A 24,202-nucleotide genomic window follows, 5' to 3' on the forward strand; every position below is an offset into this window, starting at 1 on the left:
ATTGGGCAGCAGGGAAAGCTTGGCCTTGGAGCTGGAACACAGGTAAGTTTTATCTTTAATCTTAATTGTTTTCTTTGGATTGCAAAACAGCAAGTGTTATTCTAACCTAGAGCAGTTATTTTTAGGAAAACATTGTCGCTTAGAATGGAGTAACAATTTAAAAGTTCTAATTACTGTACAGTGGTTGAATATAACTAGATAGACAGTTTTTCAGCCTAAAAAGCCACCATTTTCACTCACACCCAACACTGTTCTATTTCAAATAACTTTTAGACTATTTGTAACAATTAAAACTTCATTAAAAATAATTGGTTGTAAATTCCCTTTTAGGATAGATTATGCTTATTACCTGATATATCTTTTTCAGTGCAAAGTAGTTGTCCTTTTGTACAGGAGCTAGAAATAGACAGGGAAAACATTGATAGAGATCCATGCATTAAATTGAGATCAGTTTTACCTGTGTTTTGAACACCTTAAAATGTCTATACCTGTACCCTTAGGAATATATGGAGCCTTGTAGTCCTTTTGGTGACATTGTAGTAATGCCAGTCAATTTGGTACTGAGTAACAATGTTACATGTTTGATGTGTAACGGGGTTGTGGTGGGGAAAGGGGGTGGAAGGGGTTTTCATCCACACTTTTTTCCCCACCACAACTCTTTTGGAATGTACTTTACAAGTAATGCCAAGCCTCCATTGCAAGCCAGTAACCAACATCATGCTGATGAGCAGGGCTGCCACCAGAAATTTTGGGGCCCCTAACACAGCCTACGGTCTGGGCCCCCCGGGGCCCGCCCCCAAGTCAGTCCACATGGCCCGCCCCAAGTCCGCCCACATAACCCGCCCCCAAATGCCCCCACAGGGCCCATCTTAAGTCTACCCACAAGGATGAGGTGTCTGTGTACTGAATTTGTTTGTGTGTGTATAGTGGCTATAAAATGTGTGTAGTGGATACAAAGTGCGTGAGTAAAGTGGATACGCTGTTTATAGTGGATTCAGATTGTATGTTTGTGTAGTGGACAGAGTGTGTATGCATAGTAAATGCAGAGTGTGTGTTTGTGTACTGGATGTAGTATGTGAATAGTGAATGCAGAGTGTGTGTTTATGTAGTGTGTGTGTATAGTTAATGCAGAGTGTGTGTTTGTGTAGTGGAGGTATTGTGTGTATAGTGGATGTAGTGTGTATGTATAGTTAATGCAAAGTGTGTGTTTGTGTAGTGAATTCAGAGTGTGTGTTTGTGTAGTGGATGTAGTGTGTGTATAGTGAATGCAGTGTGTGTTTGTGTAGTAGATGATGTGTGTGTGTGTAGTGGATTATGTGTGTAGTGAATGCAGTGTGTATTTGTGTAGTGGATGCTGTGTGTGTGTGTAGTGGATGATGTGTGTAGTGGATGCAGTTTGTGTGTTTATGTAGTGGATGATGTGTGTGGTTGTGCAGTGCATGCAGTGTGTGTGTTTATGTGGTGGATGATTTGTATGGTTGTGTAGTGGATGCAGTTTGTGTGTTTATGTGGTGGATGATGTGTGTGGTTGTGTAGTGGATGCATTGTGTGTATTTGTGCAGTGGATGATGTGTATGGTTCTGTAGTGGATGATGTGTATGGTTGCGTAGTGGATGCAGTTTGTGCGTTTATGTAGTGGATGCAGTGTTTATGTAGTGGATGATGTGTATGGTTGTGTAGTGGATGCAGTTTGTGTGTTTATGTAGTGGATGATGTGTGTGGTTGTGTAGTGGATGATGTGTGTGGTTGTGCAGTGTATGATGTGTGTGGTTGTGTAGTGGATGATGTGTATGGTTGCGTAGTGGATGACATGTGTGGTTGTGTAGTGGATGATGTGTGTGGTTGTGTAGTGGATGATGTGTGTGGCTGTGTAGTGGATGATGTGGATGGTTGTGTGGTGGATGATGTGTATGGTTGTGTAGTGGATGATGTGTGTGGCTGTGTAGTGGATGATGTGTGTGGCTGTGTAGTGGATGATGCGTGTGTGGTTGTGTAGTGGATGATGTGTGTGGTTGTGTAGTGGATGATGTGTGTGGTTGTGTAGTGGATGATGTGTGTTGTTGTGTAGTGGATGATGTGTGTGTGGTTGTGTAGTGGATGATGTGTGTGGTTGTGTAGTGGATGATGTGTGTGGCTGTGTAGTGGATGATGTGGATGGTTGTGTGGTGGATGATGTGTATGGTTGTGTAGTGGATTATGTGTATGGTTGTGTAGTGGATGCAGTTTGTGTGTTTATGTAGTGGATGATGTGTGTGGTTGTGTAGTGGATGATGTGTGTGGTTGTGCAGTGTATGATGTGTGTGGTTGTGTAGTGGATGATGTGTATGGTTGCGTAGTGGATGACATGTGTGGTTGTGTAGTGGATGATGTGTGTGGTTGTGTAGTGGATGATGTGTGTGGCTGTGTAGTGGATGATGTGGATGGTTGTGTGGTGGATGATGTGTATGGTTGTGTAGTGGATGATGTGTGTGGCTGTGTAGTGGATGATGTGTGTGGCTGTGTAGTGGATGATGTGTGTGTGGTTGTGTAGTGGATGATGTGTGTGGTTGTGTAGTGGATGATGTGTGTGGTTGTGTAGTGGATGATGTGTGTTGTTGTGTAGTGGATGATGTGTGTGTGGTTGTGTAGTGGATGATGTGTGTGGTTGTGTAGTGGATGATGTGTGTGGCTGTGTAGTGGATGATGTGGATGGTTGTGTGGTGGATGATGTGTATGGTTGTGTAGTGGATTATGTGTATGGTTGTGTAGTGGATGCAGTTTCTGTTTTATGTAGGGGATGATGTGTATGGTTGTGTAGTGGATGCAGTTTGTCTGTTTGGTGTGTGTGTGTGTGTGTGTGTGTTGGATGTGTGTTGGATGTGTGACAAATGCTGCTGGGATTTTTTTTTTTTTATGTAGAATTTGTATAATTAAAAAATATGTATTCCCCCCTCCCTGCCTCTTACCTGTAGCCAGGGAGGGGGAACACTGGATTCCCTGGTGGTCCGTTGGCTCCGCTTGTTGGGGCAGCAAGGAGGAGCCCAGCAGACTCCCTCCATGTTCTCCCTCCTGCCAGCCACTGCTCTAGCCCAGCATGCATTGCGCGCCGCGGAGCGTTGTCATGACAACCCGCGGCAACGCTTTACTGCTGTGGCTCGCGAGAGTGCTGGAGGGGAAGGTAAGTATATCCTGGGCCCTGCTTGGAAGCCAGCAGGGCCCGCAGAGGCAAATATACATAGCGGTACTCGCTATGTATATATGCAGATTGAAGGGCTGGGGGCCCGGGCATGCAGAGGATTACCTGTGCACTCCGGGCCCCCCAGGACCGCCGGGCCCGTGACAACCGTCATGGTTGTCACCCCCTGATGGCGGCCCTGCTGATGAGTTGCATTAACAATGAAACATCTGTCCATGAGTGGTTCACTGGTTGAGTTGTGTTTCAAAGCTGTTGTATACAGCTGACACAATCTCCAAGGAATAAAGTGGAATTATGAGGCAAAATGTGCTTCTTTGTTGAGCTCATTTGCATATGCATATGCATACCCAGAATCCCTTGCAGTAGTGAGGGCACTGTTAAAGTCAGATTTCTGTGGAAAAGCAAGTCTTATGGCTTGACATGTGTATGTATTTGTGTTTAGCAATGTTTTAACTATCCACTTACTTCAGGTGGAAGGGGTTTTCATCCACACTTCTTTCCCCACTACAACTCTTTTAGTGTGTGTGTAAATATGTATATACAGTCAGGTCCATAAATATTGGGACATCGACACAATTCTAATCTTTTTGACTCTATACACCACCACAATGGATTTGAAATGAAATGAAGAAGATGTGATTTAACTGCATACTTTTAGCTTTAATTTGAGGGTATTTACATCCAAATCATGTGAACGGTGTAGGAATTACAACAGTTTGTATATGTGCCTCCCACTTTTCAAGGGACCAAAAGTAATGGGACAATTGGCTGCTCAGCTGTTCCATGTTCCTCATTATCCCATTTACAAGGAGCAGATAAAAGGTCCAGAGTTCATTTCAAGTGTGCTATTTGCATTTGGAATCTGTTGCTGTCAACTCTCAATATGAGATCCAAAGAGCTGTCACCATCAGTGAAGCAAGCCATCATTAGGCTGAAAAAACCAAACAAACTCATCAGAGAGATGGCCAAATCAACTGTTTGGACCATCCTTAAAAAGAAAGAATGCACCGGTGAGCTCAGCAACACCAAACTACCCGGAATACCACGGAAAACAACTGTGGTGTATGATCGAATAATTATTTCCCTGGAGAGAAAACAAGCTTCACAACAGTTGGCCAGATCAAGAACACTCTCCAGGAGGTAGGTGTATGTGTGTCAAAGTCAACAATCAAGAGAAGACTTCACCAGAGTGAATACAGAGGGTTCACCACAAGATGTACACCATTGGTGAGCCTCAAAAACAGGAAGGCCAGATTAGAGTTTGCCAAACAACATCTAAAAAAGCCTTCACAGTTCTGGAACTGTCCTATGGACAGATGAGACCAAGATCAACTTGTACCAGAGTGATGGGAAGAGAAGAGTATGGAGAAGGGAAGGAACTGCTCATAATCCAAAGCATACCACCTCATCAGTGAAGCATGGTGGTGGTAATATCATGGCATGGGCATGTATGGCTGCCAATGGAACTGGTTCTCTTGTATTTATTGATGATGTGACTGCTGACAAAAGCAGCAGGATGAATTCTGAAGTGTTTCAGGCAATATAAACTGCTCATATTCAGCCAAATGCTTCAGAACTCATTGGACGGCGCTTCACAGTACAGATGGACAATGACCCGAAGCATACTGCAAAAGCAACCAAAGAGTTTTTTAAGGGAAAGAAGTGGAATGTTATGCAATGGCCAAGTCAATAACCTGACCTGAATCCGATTGAGCATGCATTTCACTTGATGAAGACAAAACTGAAGGGAAAATGCCCCAAGAACAAGCAGGAACTGGAGACAGTTGCAGTAGAGGCCTGGCAGAGCATCACCAGGGATGAAACCCAGCGTCTCGTGATGTCTATGCGTTCCAGACTTCAGGCTGCAATTGACTGCAAAGGATTTGTAACCATGTATTAAAAAGTGAAAGTTTGATTTATAACTGTTAATCTGTCCCATTACTCTTGGTCCCTTAAAAAGTGGGAGGTACATATACAAACTGTTGTAATTCCTACACCGTTCACCTGATTTGGATGTAAATACCCTCAAATTAAAGCTGAAAGTCTGCAGTTAAATGACAAGAAGATAAGCTAGTGGCCAAAGGCAACCAGCCTGAAAGTGTGTCTGGGGAATCCTAAAAGTCTGCAGTTAAAGCACATCTTGTTTGTTTCATTTCAAACCCATTGTGTTGGTGTATAGAGCCAAAAAGATTCAAATTTTGTGAAAATGTCCCAATATTTATGGACCTGACTATATATATATACACACATATATATATATAGAGAGAGATAGAGAGCTAGAGAGATAGAGAGATAGATAGAGATATTTCCTCATCATGATACTTAATAGAGGTACTTTAATTTTTAAAAATCACGGGGAGGGATTTAGAGCCTGGTATGGTAGGTTGTCAGGGTCTTTGATTTCAGGTCCCCTGGGGGCTAGAGGATGCCTATTTCCCTACATTTAGGTTAGTGGTTATCATATTAGGACCATGAAGCTTGTTACACTCTGGCTCTAGTGTATAAAATAACAAGGGGACTAAAGCTGTACTCATTGGACTAAGTGGCCCAATAACCCTCTAAAACAATTACCCTTAATCAACGCTCATATTTCATCAAAGGGTTCCCTTAGGTTTTGTTTCTGGTGATATGGATCTACCACATGCATTCAAACGCATTTATATTTGTATTATTAATTTTGCCATAGCTTGGAAGATACAGCTCCTCGTGATATGAATGAATAGCCATATCATAGTACTTTGAATTTGTTTTATACATGTTCTTAAGGTAATTTCCTAACCACTTCAGGACAGGTTTTTACACATGGAAGTCCTAACATGTTTTGTGTTTTGTGTGTGTGTCCTCATTATCAAAATTCAACTTAATCATGCTAAAGTTCTAATCTTACCAAATAACTTTGTCTGCATATAGCGGTTTATCAGGAAACACTGGTACACCTTTATAGTAGCAGGAGCAGTGTTCCATTTTCACACACACTCCATGGTCATCCAGATAGGTGTTTGGTGGACAAACACAACCATCAACTGGAAAAAACGTGATGCTGCATGTTGGGTCTGGTTCATTAAGGGAACGGCAGGTAGGTATGCAAGTTGTTACACTGTAACTGTAAACAAAGGTTGGGGGGCAGAAACTCATGTAGTTTCCTGTGAAATAAGTTAATCATATTATTAGATTACATTTGAATCAAATACTACATTTAATGTAACATTTGCAACATTAACTTATCAAAATCTACAAATGCAGATGGAGACATGATATTATGTATTTAGAAATAAACACAAGACATATATTTTAAGAGAACTTAAAGGAACATTGTAGGGATAATTGTGGAACAATATGCAAACTATAAAATGATATCTAATGAGTAAAGCAAATATTGCGTAATTTCAGTAGGCTACTTCTAAAAGTGTACAAAATCATAAAACAAGACAGCAAATCTTTAGGAGGAGAATCATAAAGAAGTATAGTGATTTTGCAAACAAAATACGACATGTACAACATTAAAAGATACACCCCATATATCTCAAAATCAAGTTTTTTATTTACCTAAAATTTGGTGATGAGAGGGTCTCCTCCCCATTGCTATGTTTTTTCCCCTTGAGATGCTCACTAGTGAGGACCTCCTATGCCACTTCAATGCGTAGAGAAGCAGTGGGGTCATGTGAGCAGCATTTCTAAGCGTATGGGTTACATGCACAACAATCATGGTAGCACACTCTTGAAATTAACAGTTGTATAAAATATGGCAAAGCACCCGAGCAAGCTTCAGAGCATTAGGGGTTTGGAGTGTTCCTTTAAATGCTTAACCTCAATTTACCATGTCCTTTTGCTTTCAATAGATTAAATACTTCTGACAGTGACTCACTTACTGCAGACTTCCTCTCTCCATCCAATTAGGGGGATTCCTGCTACAGCACAGGCCCATGCATAGGATGAAAGGGATGCACACAGACAGTCTTCTGCTCTTTTGCATGAACATGTATCAAAAAGACAGTTCTACAAAAAAAAACATTAAGTAGTAGGTATTTTTTATTTAAAGCAGTTCTACAAAGGAAATTATATATATGTATTAAGGCCTTTTGGCCTGTAATTGTGGGAGGGGCGTATGACACACCTCTTCCCTACTTAAGGGACACCCCTTACCTGGCTCTATATCGTTCGAGGTCAGCGCTGCATCATTTCCACTTCCGGGTCATCCAGACGCCATTTTACCTGATTACTCCATGAGGTTTAAGCAGAGCTGTGTCAGGAATCCAGCCACAGGCTTTTCCGGCCTACCACCTTCTTTCTTCAATCCATCGCCGTGGATGGTGTCCAAGTGACTCACAAACTGTAAGTGAACCTACCCGTTATGCCAGGCATCAGTCCCACGGCACCATGCACGGGTCAGGTCCTCACTTTACGGCTGCATTTTGTCTAAGTCTGTTCTAAAACCATTGCATGTTCATGCATATCATTCGTTTAAACCCCCTACCGGTCTTTGGGTGTACTACAGGCTTTTTAGACATTATCGCATTTCATGTACAAACCAACGAACCACTGCATTTTCGCCTACACACTGACCCCTACCGGTCATTCGGTGTACTACAGGCTTCTCAGACATTATTGCATTTCATGTACAAACCATCGAACCACTGCATTTTCGCCTACACACTGACCCCTACCGGTCATTCAGTGTACTACAGGCTTCTCAGACATTATTGCATTTCATGTAAAAAACAACCTTGCTTCATTTAAACGATTGTCATTTCGGTTTGTGTTTTCTGGTCGGCACTTATTCATAGTATATTCTATGCACGATTGCTGTTCGCATTAAAATGCACACGGTTAAGCTATTCATGCTAACTTCTGTTTCCCTTCATACTAAGATTCGGTTATTCTGCTATGTATTCACATAGATCTTTTCTTGAGTTACATTTCACCATTTCATGTATTTACATTTGGTTAAAAAGTTGCTTGGTTAAATAGACAGACCATTTTCATGCTATTTTTAAGGTATCACTTATTACATCAAGGGTATGAAACCAGCTAACATTTCTGTATAGACATTGGACTCCCACGCTTACTGGAGTTTTTTTTTTTTTTTAATATAATTATCCATTTCATTACAATTAAATCAGCCTACGTTACAGGCCTCATTTCTTTGTTGTTAACCATGACACAAGGATTTAATTCCTTTTCATGCATACTCGGGTTGAATCACACGTACTGATCCAACCAATCATACGTTTCCTGCACAGTAATCGGTTAAACTTTCAAATACTTATTTTACATGATCTTATTTTGTCTATTTTGTTTCAGTTTGCTTATTATATATATATATATATATGGTTTTAATAATAATAGTTATTTTATTTTACAATGCAGATATTACATGTATATTACTGTTATGGTTAGCCTACATTGCGGCTCCTTTTTCTGTCATGCTCGTACGACATACCACGAGTTCAAGGACACGGTCCTATTTTCAAAGAGTATAATGGAGATATGATGTTATTACAACCATGTACATTACGATTACATGGCACTAACTATTCAGGCCATTTCTTATCATGCTCATACGATATACCACGAGTATATAAGAACACGGTCCTACCTTCCACAGAGGGTTTCGGGTTGAATCACACGCATTGGTTCAACCACTCATACGTCACGTTACAACATTTTCTGCATAGATTGTCATTTCACATAATTTCACATGGCATTTACAAACTCAGGCCTTTTCTTGACACACTCAGACGACGTAACACGAGTATTCAAGAACACGGCATATACGTCTCACAAGACTTTCGGTTTTTGAATCACACGTTCTGGTTCATACATTCATACGTCACTTTACAGCAACATTTATGATTCTGCATATTGTCACTTCACATTAAAAAGTCCCTTGCATTCCCAGATCAGTTTAGTGACATGCATATCATCTGATCACCTTCCATATATACACATTACACGGCCAATCCCCTGCTGCCAGGTATCGGACTCAGCGTAACGCTTGTCACCAAGCATGGGCAGTCATGTCACTATCATACTCATAGATTTTACACCTCCCACACATACTGCTAGAAGCCCTAATCCCAGCCTATACAGATTACACAGGTCTCACAGGATCCATTCTCACTCTATCCCTTTTTAGGTTTATCCAGGTTTTCATACCTGTCGAATCTCAAAACTTCATACATACTAACAGGTACGTAAGCCTGCTCACGTTGTAGTTCACATACGTTTCATTCTTCTAGGCCATAGAGTACTGGCAAGTTAGGGGTATAGGCCCAAATAGGTACCTCTCTTCTTGGCATTTCTGCCTATCGTTTAGTGGTCCGCGAGGCCAACACCCCGCCTCAACGTTTCGGAGGCAAACGCCATCGGGCCACACGTGAGTTAGCCGCCTCGCAATATTATAGAGAGGGCCTCACCTGTCACTCCCTCCCCCTGTTTTCTTTTACTATCACCGAGAGGCCTACGATTCCTGCCACTAAGACGGGTGGCCTCAATAACCCCTCGCGCCAACTCATAGACAGAGCCTCTCATAGCCACTTGGCAACTAGCAGGGCCTCACCTGTCACAAAACAAGATAAATTTTTCGCCTTTCAGGCCTAGTTAGCCTGCCAGTATCACCCCTGGGGAATCGGTCACTACACCCCTTACCATGGCTGGGTCGGCTGCTGCGACCCCTCCAGCACTGGTTGAGTTGCAATCACTTTCTCCAGCCATCTGTTTCAGGGCACATGCTAAATCTGTGTCCAAATAAAATGTATCCCAAAACTATACTTAACATCAATAAACATTTCTGTACTTACGACATTACTGCCACATCATCCATCTAGACATTTGGTGGAATTCATTATCTCGGGTCTATCAGAAGGATTCACACAGGCCTCATACACATGCCTTCCGGAATCCTGGAATGTCCTAATTTACAATCCGCACAACAAACCCTACAGCGGTGGAGACACTCATAGCCAGGAAGTGGCAGAGGACTTCCTATGGGGGCCCTTCCAGTCCCCTCCGTTCACCACATAGCGGACAAACCCATCGGTATTGTCACGGGGAAATCTTCTCACAAACAGAGACTTATCATTGATCTATCAACACCTCACACCTCTGCCACTCCTAGTTTGAACTCCCTCATACCCTCTGAGGAATTTTCACTGCAATATTCCACCATAGATCACGCCATTACGGCTATCATGCAGGCAGGGGCCGGAGCATGGCTCAGTAAGACTGATATCACAATGCTTTCAAGTTACTGCCTATCCACCCTACACTGTGTCACCTGCATGGTATCAAGTGGGCAGGGAACTACTATTTTGCTCACGTTTAACATTTAGGTTCCAAAGTAGTCCGGCCATTTTCGACGTATTCGCCGAAACCCTATGCTGGTTTTATTAAATATAGCCAGATGCCCTACAGTTATACATTATCTGGATGATTTCTTACTGGTCGAGGAGAATATTTCCCCTCCCAGTAGCCTAAAAGAAACCATCAGTCTATTCGAACAGGTGGGTGTCCCAGTCTCCTCCACCAAGACTGAAGGACCAGATACCTTCATCACATTCCTGGGTATCATACTAGACTCAGCCACCATGCAAGCTAGCCTGCCACGCCCAAGGTAGAAAACATTCTGATCAACATAATCTCTACATACAACTCGGTACTTGCAACCGCAAGAATTACAGTCTCTGCTTGGGTCACTGAATTTTGCCATTCGCATCATACCTCAAGGCCGGGCTTTCATCTCACAACTCCTTTACATGTTTCCCACTTTTAGACATGATGGACACAGGTCACCCCTGGATACCCAAGCCACGGCAGGTGTAATTATGTGGATAAATTTTTTAACCACCTTGAATGGTAAAAGCATGTTCCTTCCAAAATTGTCTGACTCCTCACCTACCATTTGGTCAGACGCGGCGTCTACCACAGGTTTTGCAGCAATTTTTCAGTAAACGAATGGCTTTGGGGCAGCTGGCCTTCAGAAGTTCAGGACCTGGAGGGTTTTTCCACTACCTCAGCTCTGTTTGAGATATATCCCATCGTGACGGTTGCCGTGGCATGGGTGCATTTATGGGCAGGTTCGTCTGTACGTTGCTACTCAGACAACCAAGTAACTTGTCACATTATAAACAAGGCCGATCCAAATCACTGACTATTATGAGATTCTTGAGGAAACTCACTTGGTTGGCTGCATGTCATAATTTTCTCTTGTTTTGTATTCATGTTCCAGGTGTATGTAACACTGCTGCTGACAGTTGTCTCGCTTTAATTTCCAGGCTTTTTGTCAAATACTCCCGTCAGCCGCACTCACAGCCACGAACACCCCACTATTCCACCATCTAGTAATGGACTAGATGCTATTATGCAACATAGCAGAACATTGTCCCAATTAGCACTGTCTACTAATACCCGGGAAACTTACGATAGAGCTTTCATTTGATTTAAAGATTCCTTTCTGAACACAACATCTTACAACCTTTCATCGTGACATCCTGGTTGGGCTTTGCTTCTTTTTGCCACCTCAAACTCAAACTATCATACAACACAATCAAACCATATCTGACAGGCATCCAACATCACATGCTAACTTTACAACCAGACAAATCAAGTGTCCTCCTACCAATTAAGAACATCCTTAGGGGTATTCAGAGATCCGAACCCCTACGTACGGCCCAGAGGCTACCCATAGATTTCCATATTTCTAAAGACTTATACAATTCACTAGATTTAAACCCTTTGCCAACAACACAAACCTCATCGTTAAAACCGCCATATACGTAGCCTTGTTTATGGTTTCTTGAGACCAAGAGAATTTACCGCCATCAGCACAACACAGTCCACTCACATCCTACTTCATTCACACTTCACAAAACACATGGACTATTATATCTTGACTCTGCCTCACTCCAAAACCAGTCAACATGCACTTTCAGTAGAGGTTAAGTACTATCCTACTCACAACAGGTGGAGCCCCGTCAAACTACTGGACTCATATACCCAGCATAACAACGAACCACCATCTCAACCACTATCAGTCTACAAGGTTCGGTACTCACTACCACCACCTTTATGACACACGTCAGGTCTTTACTTACACAGCTGGGCCTCAAATCAGCTAACTATTCGGGCCACTCCTTCCGCATAGGAGCGGCCTCCACAGCATCCAGTGCAAACATTCCAGTTCATGTTATCAAGTCACTAGGGCGCTGGAAATCATCGGCTTACTCTAGATACATACCTAACCCGGTACAAGAAGTAAGAAATGCCTTTCAAGACATGTCTGGTTAAAGTATGTATATTGCTGGTATGTAATAAATTTGATTTTCTACTTTTGCCCTCTTTATTTACAGGCCTACCTCATCGTCGGTTCCGGCACACCACAACCGACTTGCTCTTTTAATACCATCCTACACTTATCAGTGTTTGTATCTTCTGTACTATCATGAGCCCTTAACACAAGTATTAAGGCCTTTTGGCCTGTAATTGTGGGAGGGGCGTATGACACACCTCTTCCCTACTTAAGGGACACCCCTTACCTGGCTCTATATCGTTCGAGGTCAGCGCTGCATCACCCTCCCACCCACTCCTCATTATTAACTCCTTTTCTCTTTACATTTCTTCTTGGTGGGCCCTCTTTATTTACAGGCCTACCTCATCATCGGTTCCGGCACACCACAACCGACTTGCTCTTTTAATACCATCCTACACTTATCAGTGTTTGTATCTTCTGTACTATCATGAGCCCTTCACACAAATATATATATATATATATATATATATATATATATATATATATTCTGCATTTGTGAGTTGTATGTGTATGTTACTGTAGATCTCATCAGTTATGTAAACTAGATTCAGATCCTTATAAACACAATACAGAAACACATTTAACCAAAAAAGAGTAAACAGCAGATAACAGCAAAAAATATAGGTAAATATTAATTTATTTTTGCATGCATTATCTGTATAATGCATCAAAACAAAATGAACATCACCAGTGAAAGTAAAACTAAAGTAGAAAAAGGTTCCTATTTTTGTTTGTTTCGCATCTTAGCTTATTTTTAAATGCGGAGGAACCATTTTATTAATTATGGCAATATTGGTTTTTTTGTGCTTATAATTAATATATCACATACCTGTTGATAATGTTCAGGATTCACTGACGCATGACATGCGGAAAAAGGTCCTTCGCTGTCAATCAGTATATTGCACCAATAGTGTGCATACTTTTCTATATGTGTATTGAGAGAAGAGAAGAAATAGGCATTTTGTGATCCAATCAATATTAAGAAAACAAAATAAGATTACAATTGTGAAATCATATAGAGTGGATGTTTGTAAGATTGAAAGCTATTATTTCAAATTAAATATTTATATTTGGCCAATTTACGCTTTACCATGAACTCAATATATTAAAACATTTATAAAAAGGGCCAATTTCTCTACTATGTTTGCATCTTTTCCTAGGCTCTCACAACTGTCAGAGGTATTACAAAACTGAGAATTCAAAGTGATTTCACAGCAAATTTTAAATTTAAGGTAAGAGTAGCCAAACGTATAACATGGCTGACAATTTTTTTTTTTTAGTTCTATATGCACTAATTCTATTTGCCTATCTACCCCTACAATTCTTGTGTCTCTCTTCAACATCCATGTGTTTCATTCTCTCTTCTATGTGTCACTTGCTACCAACTTTCTTTGTCTCTCTTCATCGTCATTCCACCCATATCTTTAATATCATTTCTTACCCCTTGCAAAGCTCTACATTCTTCTTCAACGTTCATGTGCCTCCACCTACATGTCTTCCCACTACTATGTCTCCCCACAACTCCTTAACATTTATCTCCACTTGCCTCCCATTCCATAATTTCTCTTCATCACCTTTGTTTCCCTCTTTTTTTCCTGCCACTCATTATGTCTCTATATAAACGTCTATATTTCTTTCCATCTCCATATACTACTCGAACATATAGATAAAATATAATACAGCTAAAAGCAGGAGTGAGTGTTTAATGTATACGTATAGTTACGTATAGTTTTCATGTTAATTTATCTACATACAAAAAAGCTTATTTTTAACATGTAACAGTATTTTCTATGATGGGTAAATGTTATCTTTCCTACAAAAGAAATACAACATAGAAACTCAGAAAAAAGACATTGGAAGAGTGAATTTGCACTTTTCTTTTTGACAACAGTAATTTAGATCATATGGACATATTACCAATTTCCAAGCCATATGTACAGGGATGCTCAGGAATAATTTGGATATTCATGCAGGAATGCTGAGTCTTCCACGTATTGGCAAAATCGGCAACATTGCCTTCTATAGCACCATTACTGGTTCGAAAGTCATCTTTCTGTATATTGTTGAAGTTCCCACACAGACCTTGGTAAATAAATATATCATAATTGATGGGTAATAAGCTATATCACACCCAGGACATACTAGAAATCTCAATGTATATTTCCTGGTAAAATATTTTATAAATAAATATAAATAAATAAATAATATTATGTATAGTTCAAACAAAATTGTGACTAAATGAATCAGTGTCAGTGTTGTTTTAAATATATATATGTCAGTGTTGTTTTAAATATATATATATATATATATATATATATATATATATATATATATATATATATATACAAAGATATTCTTGGCACTCACCCCTCAATGAATATACCGTTGCAGTCTGCCTGGGTGCAACCTTAGCGTCAATATATAGAAAAAATAGGAAAAAAGGTGCACTCACAGGTCTTCATCCAAGTGGTATTTTTATTCTGAGTTGTGGTATACAAATGTGAAAATGAATCAACGTTTCGACCCCATCTCGGGTCTTTTTCAAAGACCCGAGATGGGGTCGAAACGTTGATTCATTTTCACATTTGTATACCACAACTCAGAATAAAAATACCACTTGGATGAAGACCTGTGAGTGCACCTTTTTTCCTATTTTTTCTATATATATATATATATATATAAAACAAATTATAGACAGCACTCCAAGGTCTTGTTAGTAAGATGAAAAAAGTATCAACTTAGCTTTTATTCAGCAGTATGCCATAGTGAAAAAAACGTCCTGACGAAAGTTCCGACTAGGGCATACTGCTTAATAAAAGCTAAGTGGATGCTTTTTTCATCTTACTAACAAGTCATTGGAGTGCTATCTGTCTATAGTTTGTTGTAATTTTGCTGACAAGCACCGGGCCAATTTTATTGCTTATACTGGAGTGCAAGCATTGGATATGTTATACATGTAGAAAGGCCATTAGGCCTGAATTTGTGGGAGGAGTAAGTCCCCTACTTAAACCACCAGCCCCTACTCACCTCTGACGTTCGAGTTCTAGTGTTCCTTGATCTACTTCCGGTTCGCGGGACTTCAGGTTTGCGTCACTTCCGGTTCTGGCGTCTGGTGTGTTGGCTGCACGGCTAAACTCCTCCGGTTTTGGCGGTCCGACTTTTTAGCTAACCGTGAGTCTAAACGAGTTACATTCCGGTCCCCACCACACCGCACTGTGGTCTCACCGGGGGGCCGGAACGCACATGTCGGAAAATCTTACCGGGGACCACCCACGGTCCCCTCATGTCAGCATCTATGCGGCCACCCGTCTGGGGGGTCCTACACCCCCCCCCCACCCCCTCACAAACTTAAAACTTTGGTACAAATGTTAATCTGTCAAATTAAATATACATAAATACATTTGGGGATTATCTCTTCCGGTTATAAAGCTATAAATTGTATAAATATGTGGTAAAGGTATGATGCCAGTAAAGTTTACTATAATAATGCAAGACATTTATTGATTGGAAAAACTTTCATTCATACCTTTCATTGTATTTTCCTGTATCAGTTCACATACCTAGTTTTTTACCTGTTATCACCACCTAGTGGTTGTTTATGGTATTCTCTGTCCTATTCTGTAAAAATGTAGCTTCCCTGCACTAAACTACAGCAGCAGCTACTAGCACAATATTATACCATGCCTTTACGTACAAGTCAATCTCAGTCCTGTTAAAAAATGTTCCTTTGATCTCCAAAGATTATACTTTTGTCATATATTTCGTCAAATAATTGCAAAAAAGGGGTTCTTCTCCTTAAAAAATTCTGGTCGCCATTCTACAATAGCACCAACCATTTGCTCCTTCCATATTGAAAAACCCTGTTTCTTGTTCTTTAATCAAGGTGTACTTATTCTTTAGTTCCTGGTTTGTTAAAAAAATCATACAGATATCACTTTACTTTTCTAATCATACTACGTTCATACGATACGCCCACTCAGATTTACATCTGGCCCAAAAACACTTAGGTTCTTCTACGATAGCATCAACAGCTTTGCCTCTCCAAATAATATCTGAAATTATTGTTCCTGCCCCTTATACCCAGGTATAGTATTTTCTTAAAACTTCAGTATTTATTTTACTTCAGTTTTGTTCTTAAGGCCTCAGACAGCCTTCACTGTTCACTCGCCACTCTCTCATATCACTCGTCCATGCCCCCCAGTAATGCGTTACGCGCTCATACGCCACGCTCAATTAGATCTACATCTGTCCCATAACCCCTTAGGCCTCTTCTACGATATCACCAACCGCCGGGTCTTTCTTCCACAAATACTCGAAGGTCCAAGTCCCCGGGTATAACCACCATCAAGGTTAGTATCTCACCATCACACAATTCGCCAATTTACCCCATAGATGGTATGTGAACTGGCACACAGGGTCTGGGCTTCAGACCTAGCTCACCGAGGCATTTACAGACTCCGCAAAGCCATCTCCCACCTCAACACGGAGGTACGGCCCCACATCCAAATCATAGTTAAACGCCTCATTCGCTCTTCTACAGGGCCGTAGACAGGGCCTCACCTTTCACGGCCACACGTTTTGAACCTTTTAAATATCATCGAGAGGCCAACATCCCGCCACCACATCTGTGGCAACATAGTCACCTCGCCCAAATCATAGATAGAGCCTCTCACCGCCACTTGGCACTAGCAGGGCCTCATCCGTCACTAGTAAAAGCTACGTTTTTCGCTTCGGCAATAACCTTACAGTTATTCCTACAGTTCATCTGAGGAATTCTCCCCCCCCCCTCCACTCCTTGTAATAATTATCTCAGAAGCCCCTACTAAATCCAACTAATTTAATTCATTTCTATAATGTCGCAAGATACATTTACTACTGACGATTTGCCTGCTGAAGACATAATATCCACTCCCATCAGACCAGAGTCTCCAGGCATATCTCTCGCCCCTTCTACCCCTACGTCTTTGAGAGCATGGACTATACCAAAAATTACGGCCAAACTTAGGCTTAGAGGCATCCCCTTTCCGGCTACGGCCCAAAAGGCGGAACTATACAGACTTTTGACCCACCAAGCCCCTGAGCCTAGGCCAGGCTCTAGCTCTCAAAGTCAACCATCTGGCGCTGGCACAACCACCCAGGACACCCTTGCTGCAATCCTGGCCAACCTGCAGACCTTAAGCAGCAGGTTAAGCAAGGTGGAGAGTGCCATAGCCCCACTCAGGTAACCCTCCTGTCCTCTCAGCCCTCACCCCGGCAGTACCTATGGCACCCGTCCCTATACTTCCCCCTCCAGCTCCCGCCTCAGTTGTGTCTCCTTTCGTGTCACCAGCTCACTCCGTCCCAGACTCTATTAGGAAAGAAATCCTAGATGGGAAGGACGTGTGTCTGGTGTCACTGCTTATCGCATCCCAAGACGTGCTGGAGAACAGGGCTTATACTTTGGCGATTGCCCTTCTATGGCTGATCCATCTAACCTCACTCCCACCCCTCAATCCACTTCCACTCCTCACTTTAAACACGAATGTGGACAGCGGGATAAACTGGGTAGGCCCATCTCCTTTTTAGGTGTGCAACAATTTCAATGCTGGATTCCTGCAGCTTCAGTGCCTGCAGATTGTTGCACATCTGCTCCATCTGCTTCAGGGCACACACAAAGTCCATGTGCCCGGCCAGGTTGTCCCCTAGCAAATGACTAACTGACATTGACATCGACAACCTGGCTTTTTAGTTTAAATCTCATCCAAATAAACATCTAGTGGAATATCTGATAACAGGGTTCACCCAGGGCTTCTCACGGGTCTCATAGCCATTCCCCCAGGGACGCTGGAATGCCCCAACCTCCTGTCAGCCTGCCTAGATCCAGAAGCCACCGACACTCTCCTTTCCACAGAAATTGCACTAGGTTTCATGATCGGCCCCTTCACCTCCTCACCGTTTTCCTCCTAGCGCACCAACCCCATTGGCATAGCTGTACACAAATATTCAAATAAAAAGCGTATGATTATTGATTTATCGGCACCACTCTCCTCTTTTGTTCCCAGCATTAACACACTCATTCCCGCAGACGAATTCTCACTACAGTACGTAAAAATCGACGACGCCATACAAACCATCATCTCAACTGTTAACAACGCTTGGCTTAGTAAAACGGACATAACTAACGCATTTAAATTACTGCCCATGCACCCATCACTTTGGCACTTGCACGGTGTTAAATGGCGTAACAGGTACTATTTTTCCACGCGACTTACTTCGGGTCCAGAAGCAGCCCAAAACTGTTCGATATTTTCGCAGAAACTCTACGCTGGCTGCTTCTGAACATTACTAGGTGTCACGCAGTCATTCATTACTTAGATGACTTCCTCATAATAGAACCAAGCGCACACACACCCACCGACATTCTCAGCACCTCTGCACTTTTTTCCACCCTTGGTGTATCTTTGTCTCCCTTTAAAACTATCGGACCCACTAATAAACTCACTTTCCTAGGGATAGAGCTGGACTCTGGTACCTTCCGTGCCAGTCTCCCCTCCGAAAAATTGGACCGCCTCAGAGGGGAAATATAAATGTTCCTGCGGAATGATGTATGCACCAGGAAAGAACTTCAGTCCTTACTAGGGTCCCTGAATTTCGTGATGCGCATCATTCCGCAGGGAAGGTCGTTTGTGTCCAGGCTTCTTTTTCTGATTACGTTGGACCCAATTACGTTGGACCAACACGCCAAAGATGACCTACTCATGTGGGGAAAGTTTTTGACTGAGTAGGAACGGTATCTCCATGTTTATTCCTCCTCTCTCCAACTCCTCACCCTGCATTTACACTGACGCTGCAGCCAACACGGGGTTCACAGCTATTTGTGAATCACTGGTTTAGGGGTCACTGGCCCACTGAGACGGATGCCTTGCCGGGTTTTAGAAAAACATCTCCCCTTTTTGAAATTTACCCCATCGTGGCGGCCGCACACACCTGGGGTCACCTCTGGTCCGGCAAGGCAGTAAGATGCTATTCCGACAATTCGTCAGCTTGCGATATCATTAACAAAGGGCGCTCATCCTCTCTTACCATTATGCGGCTGATCCGCAAGCTGACCTGGCTGGCAGCAACCGTCCAGTTCCACTTAATTTGCTTTCACATCCCGGGTATTCACAACACGGCCGCTGATGCTCTGTCTCGATCTCAATTCCAGGTATTTTTCCAGGCACTCCCGTCAGCCCACCATCAACCATCCAGAACACCGACGTTTCACGAGTTAATACTGGATTAAACATACTTATGCACCACGCTAGGGCTCTCACACACCAAGCACTATAACCCAACACAACTATCACCTACAATAGGGCACTTACCATCTTTTATAAATTCACAGCGGAATTTGGATTACAAGGTGATTTTTCTTCCCAAACTATGGTGACTTTTGCCTCTTTTTTCCACTTACACGTAAAACTTTCACACTATACAATCAATCTATACCTCACGGGGGTGCAGCATCACAGCCTCACTAATTTCCCTTACAACACCCCCTTTTTGTCATCATACCCCATTAAGGAAATCTTACAGGTCATCTTTAAAGTTCGGTTCCAGTTATCACCACCAGACTTCAAATAGATGGGCCTATCTTCAGACTACTCAGCAATCTCCTTGACGAATCCCCATTTGATTCTAACACAAACCTGGTGATCAAATCGGCTATCTATCTAGCTTTTTATGGGTTCCTAAGACCTAGGGAATTTACTGTTGTTTGTCAAGGAGATACGACACACAGCCTTAAAACCTCACTAAAGTAGACGATTATTACATTCTCACTATTCCAGCTACCAAAACTCATCATTCACCACACCCCACTATCATCCCTCTCTTTCCAACAGACAATGCTTGGTGCCCAGTTAAGGCACTAGACCACCTACGATCTACAAATAACGCACAATTTGCAAACTCACCACTCTTGCAACTACAAGGGCACCCACTCACTGCAGCAAAATTCACCGCGCATGTTAGAATTTTATTGGGGTAATTGGGTTACAACCCAGCTTCATTCTCCGGGCATTCCTTCCGCATAGGAGCCGCTTCAGCAGCTTCTAGTTCTAACACTCCGGTCCACATCATTAAAAGACTGGGTCGGGGGAACCTGACTGCCGAGCAGGATAGACGTGCTGTACATCAGCTCCTGCAAGAAGCGACGATAATGGGGATAAATACCCCAAACACAAAACCACCCACCAGTCAGGGGGCATGGGACGAGCTGGGGAAACCCGGGTGCATCGAAGGAACCCACAATCGAGACTCACACTGCCCGGGATCCCACGCAAAGCACAAGGGGCCTACATGCGGCCGAGCCAGGGAGACGGCCGCTCTTCTGGATGGTAACACCGCACACACACCTCTCAGTGCACCAGCCTTCCTCCCCCCCCCCCCCCCCCCCCGGGCCGGCGGGGGTTATCCCGGCCCGCACTCGACATCCACAAGCACCAGCTGAGACAGCAGTACAAGCCTGACGCAGACAAGCAGAACTACAACCTCCTACAAGGCGCACCTAAAATGGCGGCCGGCAGCGGGACATGCAGGATGGCCATGCGCCCGACACAACCGCACTGGAGTGACCCACTGCAGAGCCTGGAGGTGATACCGACCCACTTTTGGGATATACTCACACAGCGGCAACAACCAACGGGGGAAGGGACCTCGCAGCGCTCCGGACCCACGTGCCACTCACTCAGAGCCGGTGTCGGCTGACCAAGACGGAATGACCTAGAGACAGTCTGTGCCCCTGCAGGCCCTGCAGCAGAGACTCTGCAAGATTCCACCGCACAGTATGTCTCACACTGCGGTCAGAACTGGCCCTAACAACTCGCAGCACAGACTGTTGCATTCATATAGCAGGAGTGGAGCAAGCAACACATTATAAGAACAGGCAATTAGCTTGTTAACTATAGATCATTTAGCCGATGATTATCCATTGCAAATGTGTTCTATTGTATGTCAGTATTTACCTTTAAAAAAATGTGAAGATTCCACTAACTGCTCTCAAATCTTTATGCATGATATATTTTCAAGTTCACTCTGTATAATGTTATTTTCCTTTTCTCTGCTTGTCCGTGAACATATTCTGCACTCAGTCAGCTATTAAGCCTTTCTCCTAAATATAATGTCAAACGTGCAAATTACTAGTTAGTTCTATTCCTTAAACTTACTCTCAAATAGTCAGCCAGCATAGCCTATGTTTAAACACTTACTGCACCACTGACTATTACTCTGCCTTTTACCGATGTCTCTACTGTATATAAAAAAAAAAATGTGCACTCATTTTCAATGCCACAACTGTTATGCTTTGTTTCCTCTACAACATGTCACTGCTGTTGGGGCAAGACATGTATGATTGTTATGATAAACTCATGCACGGAAAAATAAAGAATTTAAAAAAAAATAAAATAAAAGACTGGGTAGTTGGAAATCCTCTATATACAATACGTACATTCCACGACCAGAACGAGAGCTTCGCCAAGCCTTCAGGAATTTAGTCATGTAAACAAATGCAATAAAGTGTGTTTTTTCCAACTTCTCTTTGCCCTCTTTTATTTACAGGCCCACTCGGACGTTGGTTTCGGCACACCACAACCAACTTTTCATATCAAACAATATCCATTTCATATTAAATTCCGAGCACAAGTAGAAAGGCCATTAGGCCTGAATTTGTGGGAGGAGTAAGTCCCCTACTTAAACCACCAGCCCCTACTCACCTCTGACGTTCGAGTTCAAGTGTTCCCCACCCACCAGCACCCTTAGAACATACAATTCTCCTTGGTGGGCCCTCTTTTATTTACAGGCCCACTCGAACGTTGGTGTCGGCACACCACAACCAACTTTTCATATCAAACAATATCCATTTCATATAAATATTTTTTATTTATTTATTTATTTATATTATAACGCCATTTCCAATCACCAAAACAAGTAAGTACATTTATTAAGGTCCAAATTAAACTATGTTTGCTGGACACAAGGGCAATATTTCCATTGATAAATACAAAAACCATTGAAAGGTATCTGGATTTCTTAAACTGAATAGAATGGAAATAGTGATGTACCGAACGGTTCGCTGGCGAATAGTTCCCAGCAAACAGCGTGTTCGATCCGCCCCCTATTCGTCATCATTGAGTACACTTTGACCCTGTGCCTCACAGTCAGCAGACACATTCCAGCCAATCAGCAGCAGACCCTCCCTCCCAGACCCTCCCACCTCCTGTACAGCATCCATTTTGGATTCATTCTAAAGCTGCATTCTTAGTGAGAGGAGGGAAAGTGTAGCTGCTGCTGATTTGATAGGGAAATCGATAGCTAGGCTAGTGTATTCAGTGTCCACTACAGTCCTGAAGGATTCATCTGAGCTCTGCTGTAAGGACAGCTTCCCAAAAAGCCCTTTTTAGGGCTAGAACATCAGTCTGCTCTACTCTGCCAACTTCTGCCAGTGCACAGTGCCACTCATATCTGGTGTCACAATAGCTTGCATTTAAAAACAAAAAAACTTTTTTCACTGTAATAGATTGAATAGCATTTAGTTGTCTGCAAGCGTCTGTGTGTCAGACCTACAGCGTGTACTCTGCCAACCTCTGCCAGTGCACAGTGCCACTCATATCTGGTGTCACAATAGCGTGCATTTAAAAACCCCAAAACTTTTTTCACTGTAATAGATTGAATAGCAGTTAGTTGTCTGCAAGCGTCTGTGTGTCAGGCCTACAATGTGTTCTCTGCCAACCTCTGCCAGTGCACAGTGCCACTCATATCTGTTGTCACAGTAGCTTGCACACATAGTACCACTAATCCCCCCAAAAATGACAGGCAGAGGCAGGCCACCCCGCAGGGGCCGTTGTGGTCGTGGTGCTGTAATTCCTTTTGGCCCTAGAATAATGCCCAGTGTTCAGAGGCCACGTACCCTGAACTTGAAAAGTTCTGAGGACATAGTTGACTGGCTAACACAGGACACCTAATCTTCTACAGCTTCCGCTCGGAACCTTGACGCACCATCCTCCTCCAGCTTAGCTTCGGGCACCTCTCAAGTTACCACTCACCCGCCTGCTGCCACCACCAACACTAGCACCACAGCCGCTTCACTTTATCTGTCAGAGGAGTTATTTACACATCCGTTTGAAGAAATGAGTGATGTGCAACCATTATTGCCAGAGGATGTAGATAACAGAGATATGTCTCAGTCAGGCAGCATTACACACATGGACGTACGGTGTGATGATGATGATGTTGTACCCGCTGCTGCTTCCTTTGCTGAGTTGTCAGATACAAGTGAAGTGGTTGATGATGACGATGCGTCCATGGATGTCACGTGGGTGCCCGCTCGGCGAGAAGAAGAACAGGGGGAAAGTTCAGATGGGGAGACAGAGAGGAGGAGGAGACGAGTTGGAAGCAGGGGGAGGTCGTCGCAAGGAGCTAGTGGCACAGTCAGGCAGCATGCATCGGCACCCGGGCTCAGCCCAACAGCACGCCAATCAACGCATGCTGTGGCCACCACCAGAATGCCTGCAGTGTGGCATTTTTTTGTGTGTCTGCCTCTGACAACAGCGATGCCATTTGCAACCTGTACCAAAAGAAACTGAGTCGTGGGAAGTCCAACACCCACCTAGGTACAACTGCTTTGCGTAGGCACATGATCGCACATCACAAACGCCTATGGGATCAACACATGAGTACAAGCAGGGCCGGCGCGTCCATAA

At 42.9% G+C, this 24,202-nt stretch overlaps 1 protein-coding gene across 1 annotated transcript in view; it reads right to left on the bottom strand.

Moving 5' to 3' along the window:
• LOC134578524 (mucin-5B-like) overlaps positions 1-24,202 on the bottom strand; it is a 106,378-nt gene that overhangs the window by 23,322 nt on the left and 58,854 nt on the right. The window contains exons 9-12 of the mRNA XM_063437507.1: positions 14,400-14,564; positions 13,312-13,406; positions 7,045-7,171; positions 6,063-6,318 (exon numbers count right to left, since the gene is read on the bottom strand). Coding sequence (XP_063293577.1) covers positions 6,063-6,318; positions 7,045-7,171; positions 13,312-13,406; positions 14,400-14,564 — 643 coding nt within the window. The remainder of the gene's footprint in view (positions 1-6,062; positions 6,319-7,044; positions 7,172-13,311; positions 13,407-14,399; positions 14,565-24,202) is intronic.

This window comes from Pelobates fuscus, chromosome 12, assembly GCF_036172605.1.
Source record: "Pelobates fuscus isolate aPelFus1 chromosome 12, aPelFus1.pri, whole genome shotgun sequence".
NCBI lineage: Eukaryota > Metazoa > Chordata > Amphibia > Anura > Pelobatidae > Pelobates > Pelobates fuscus.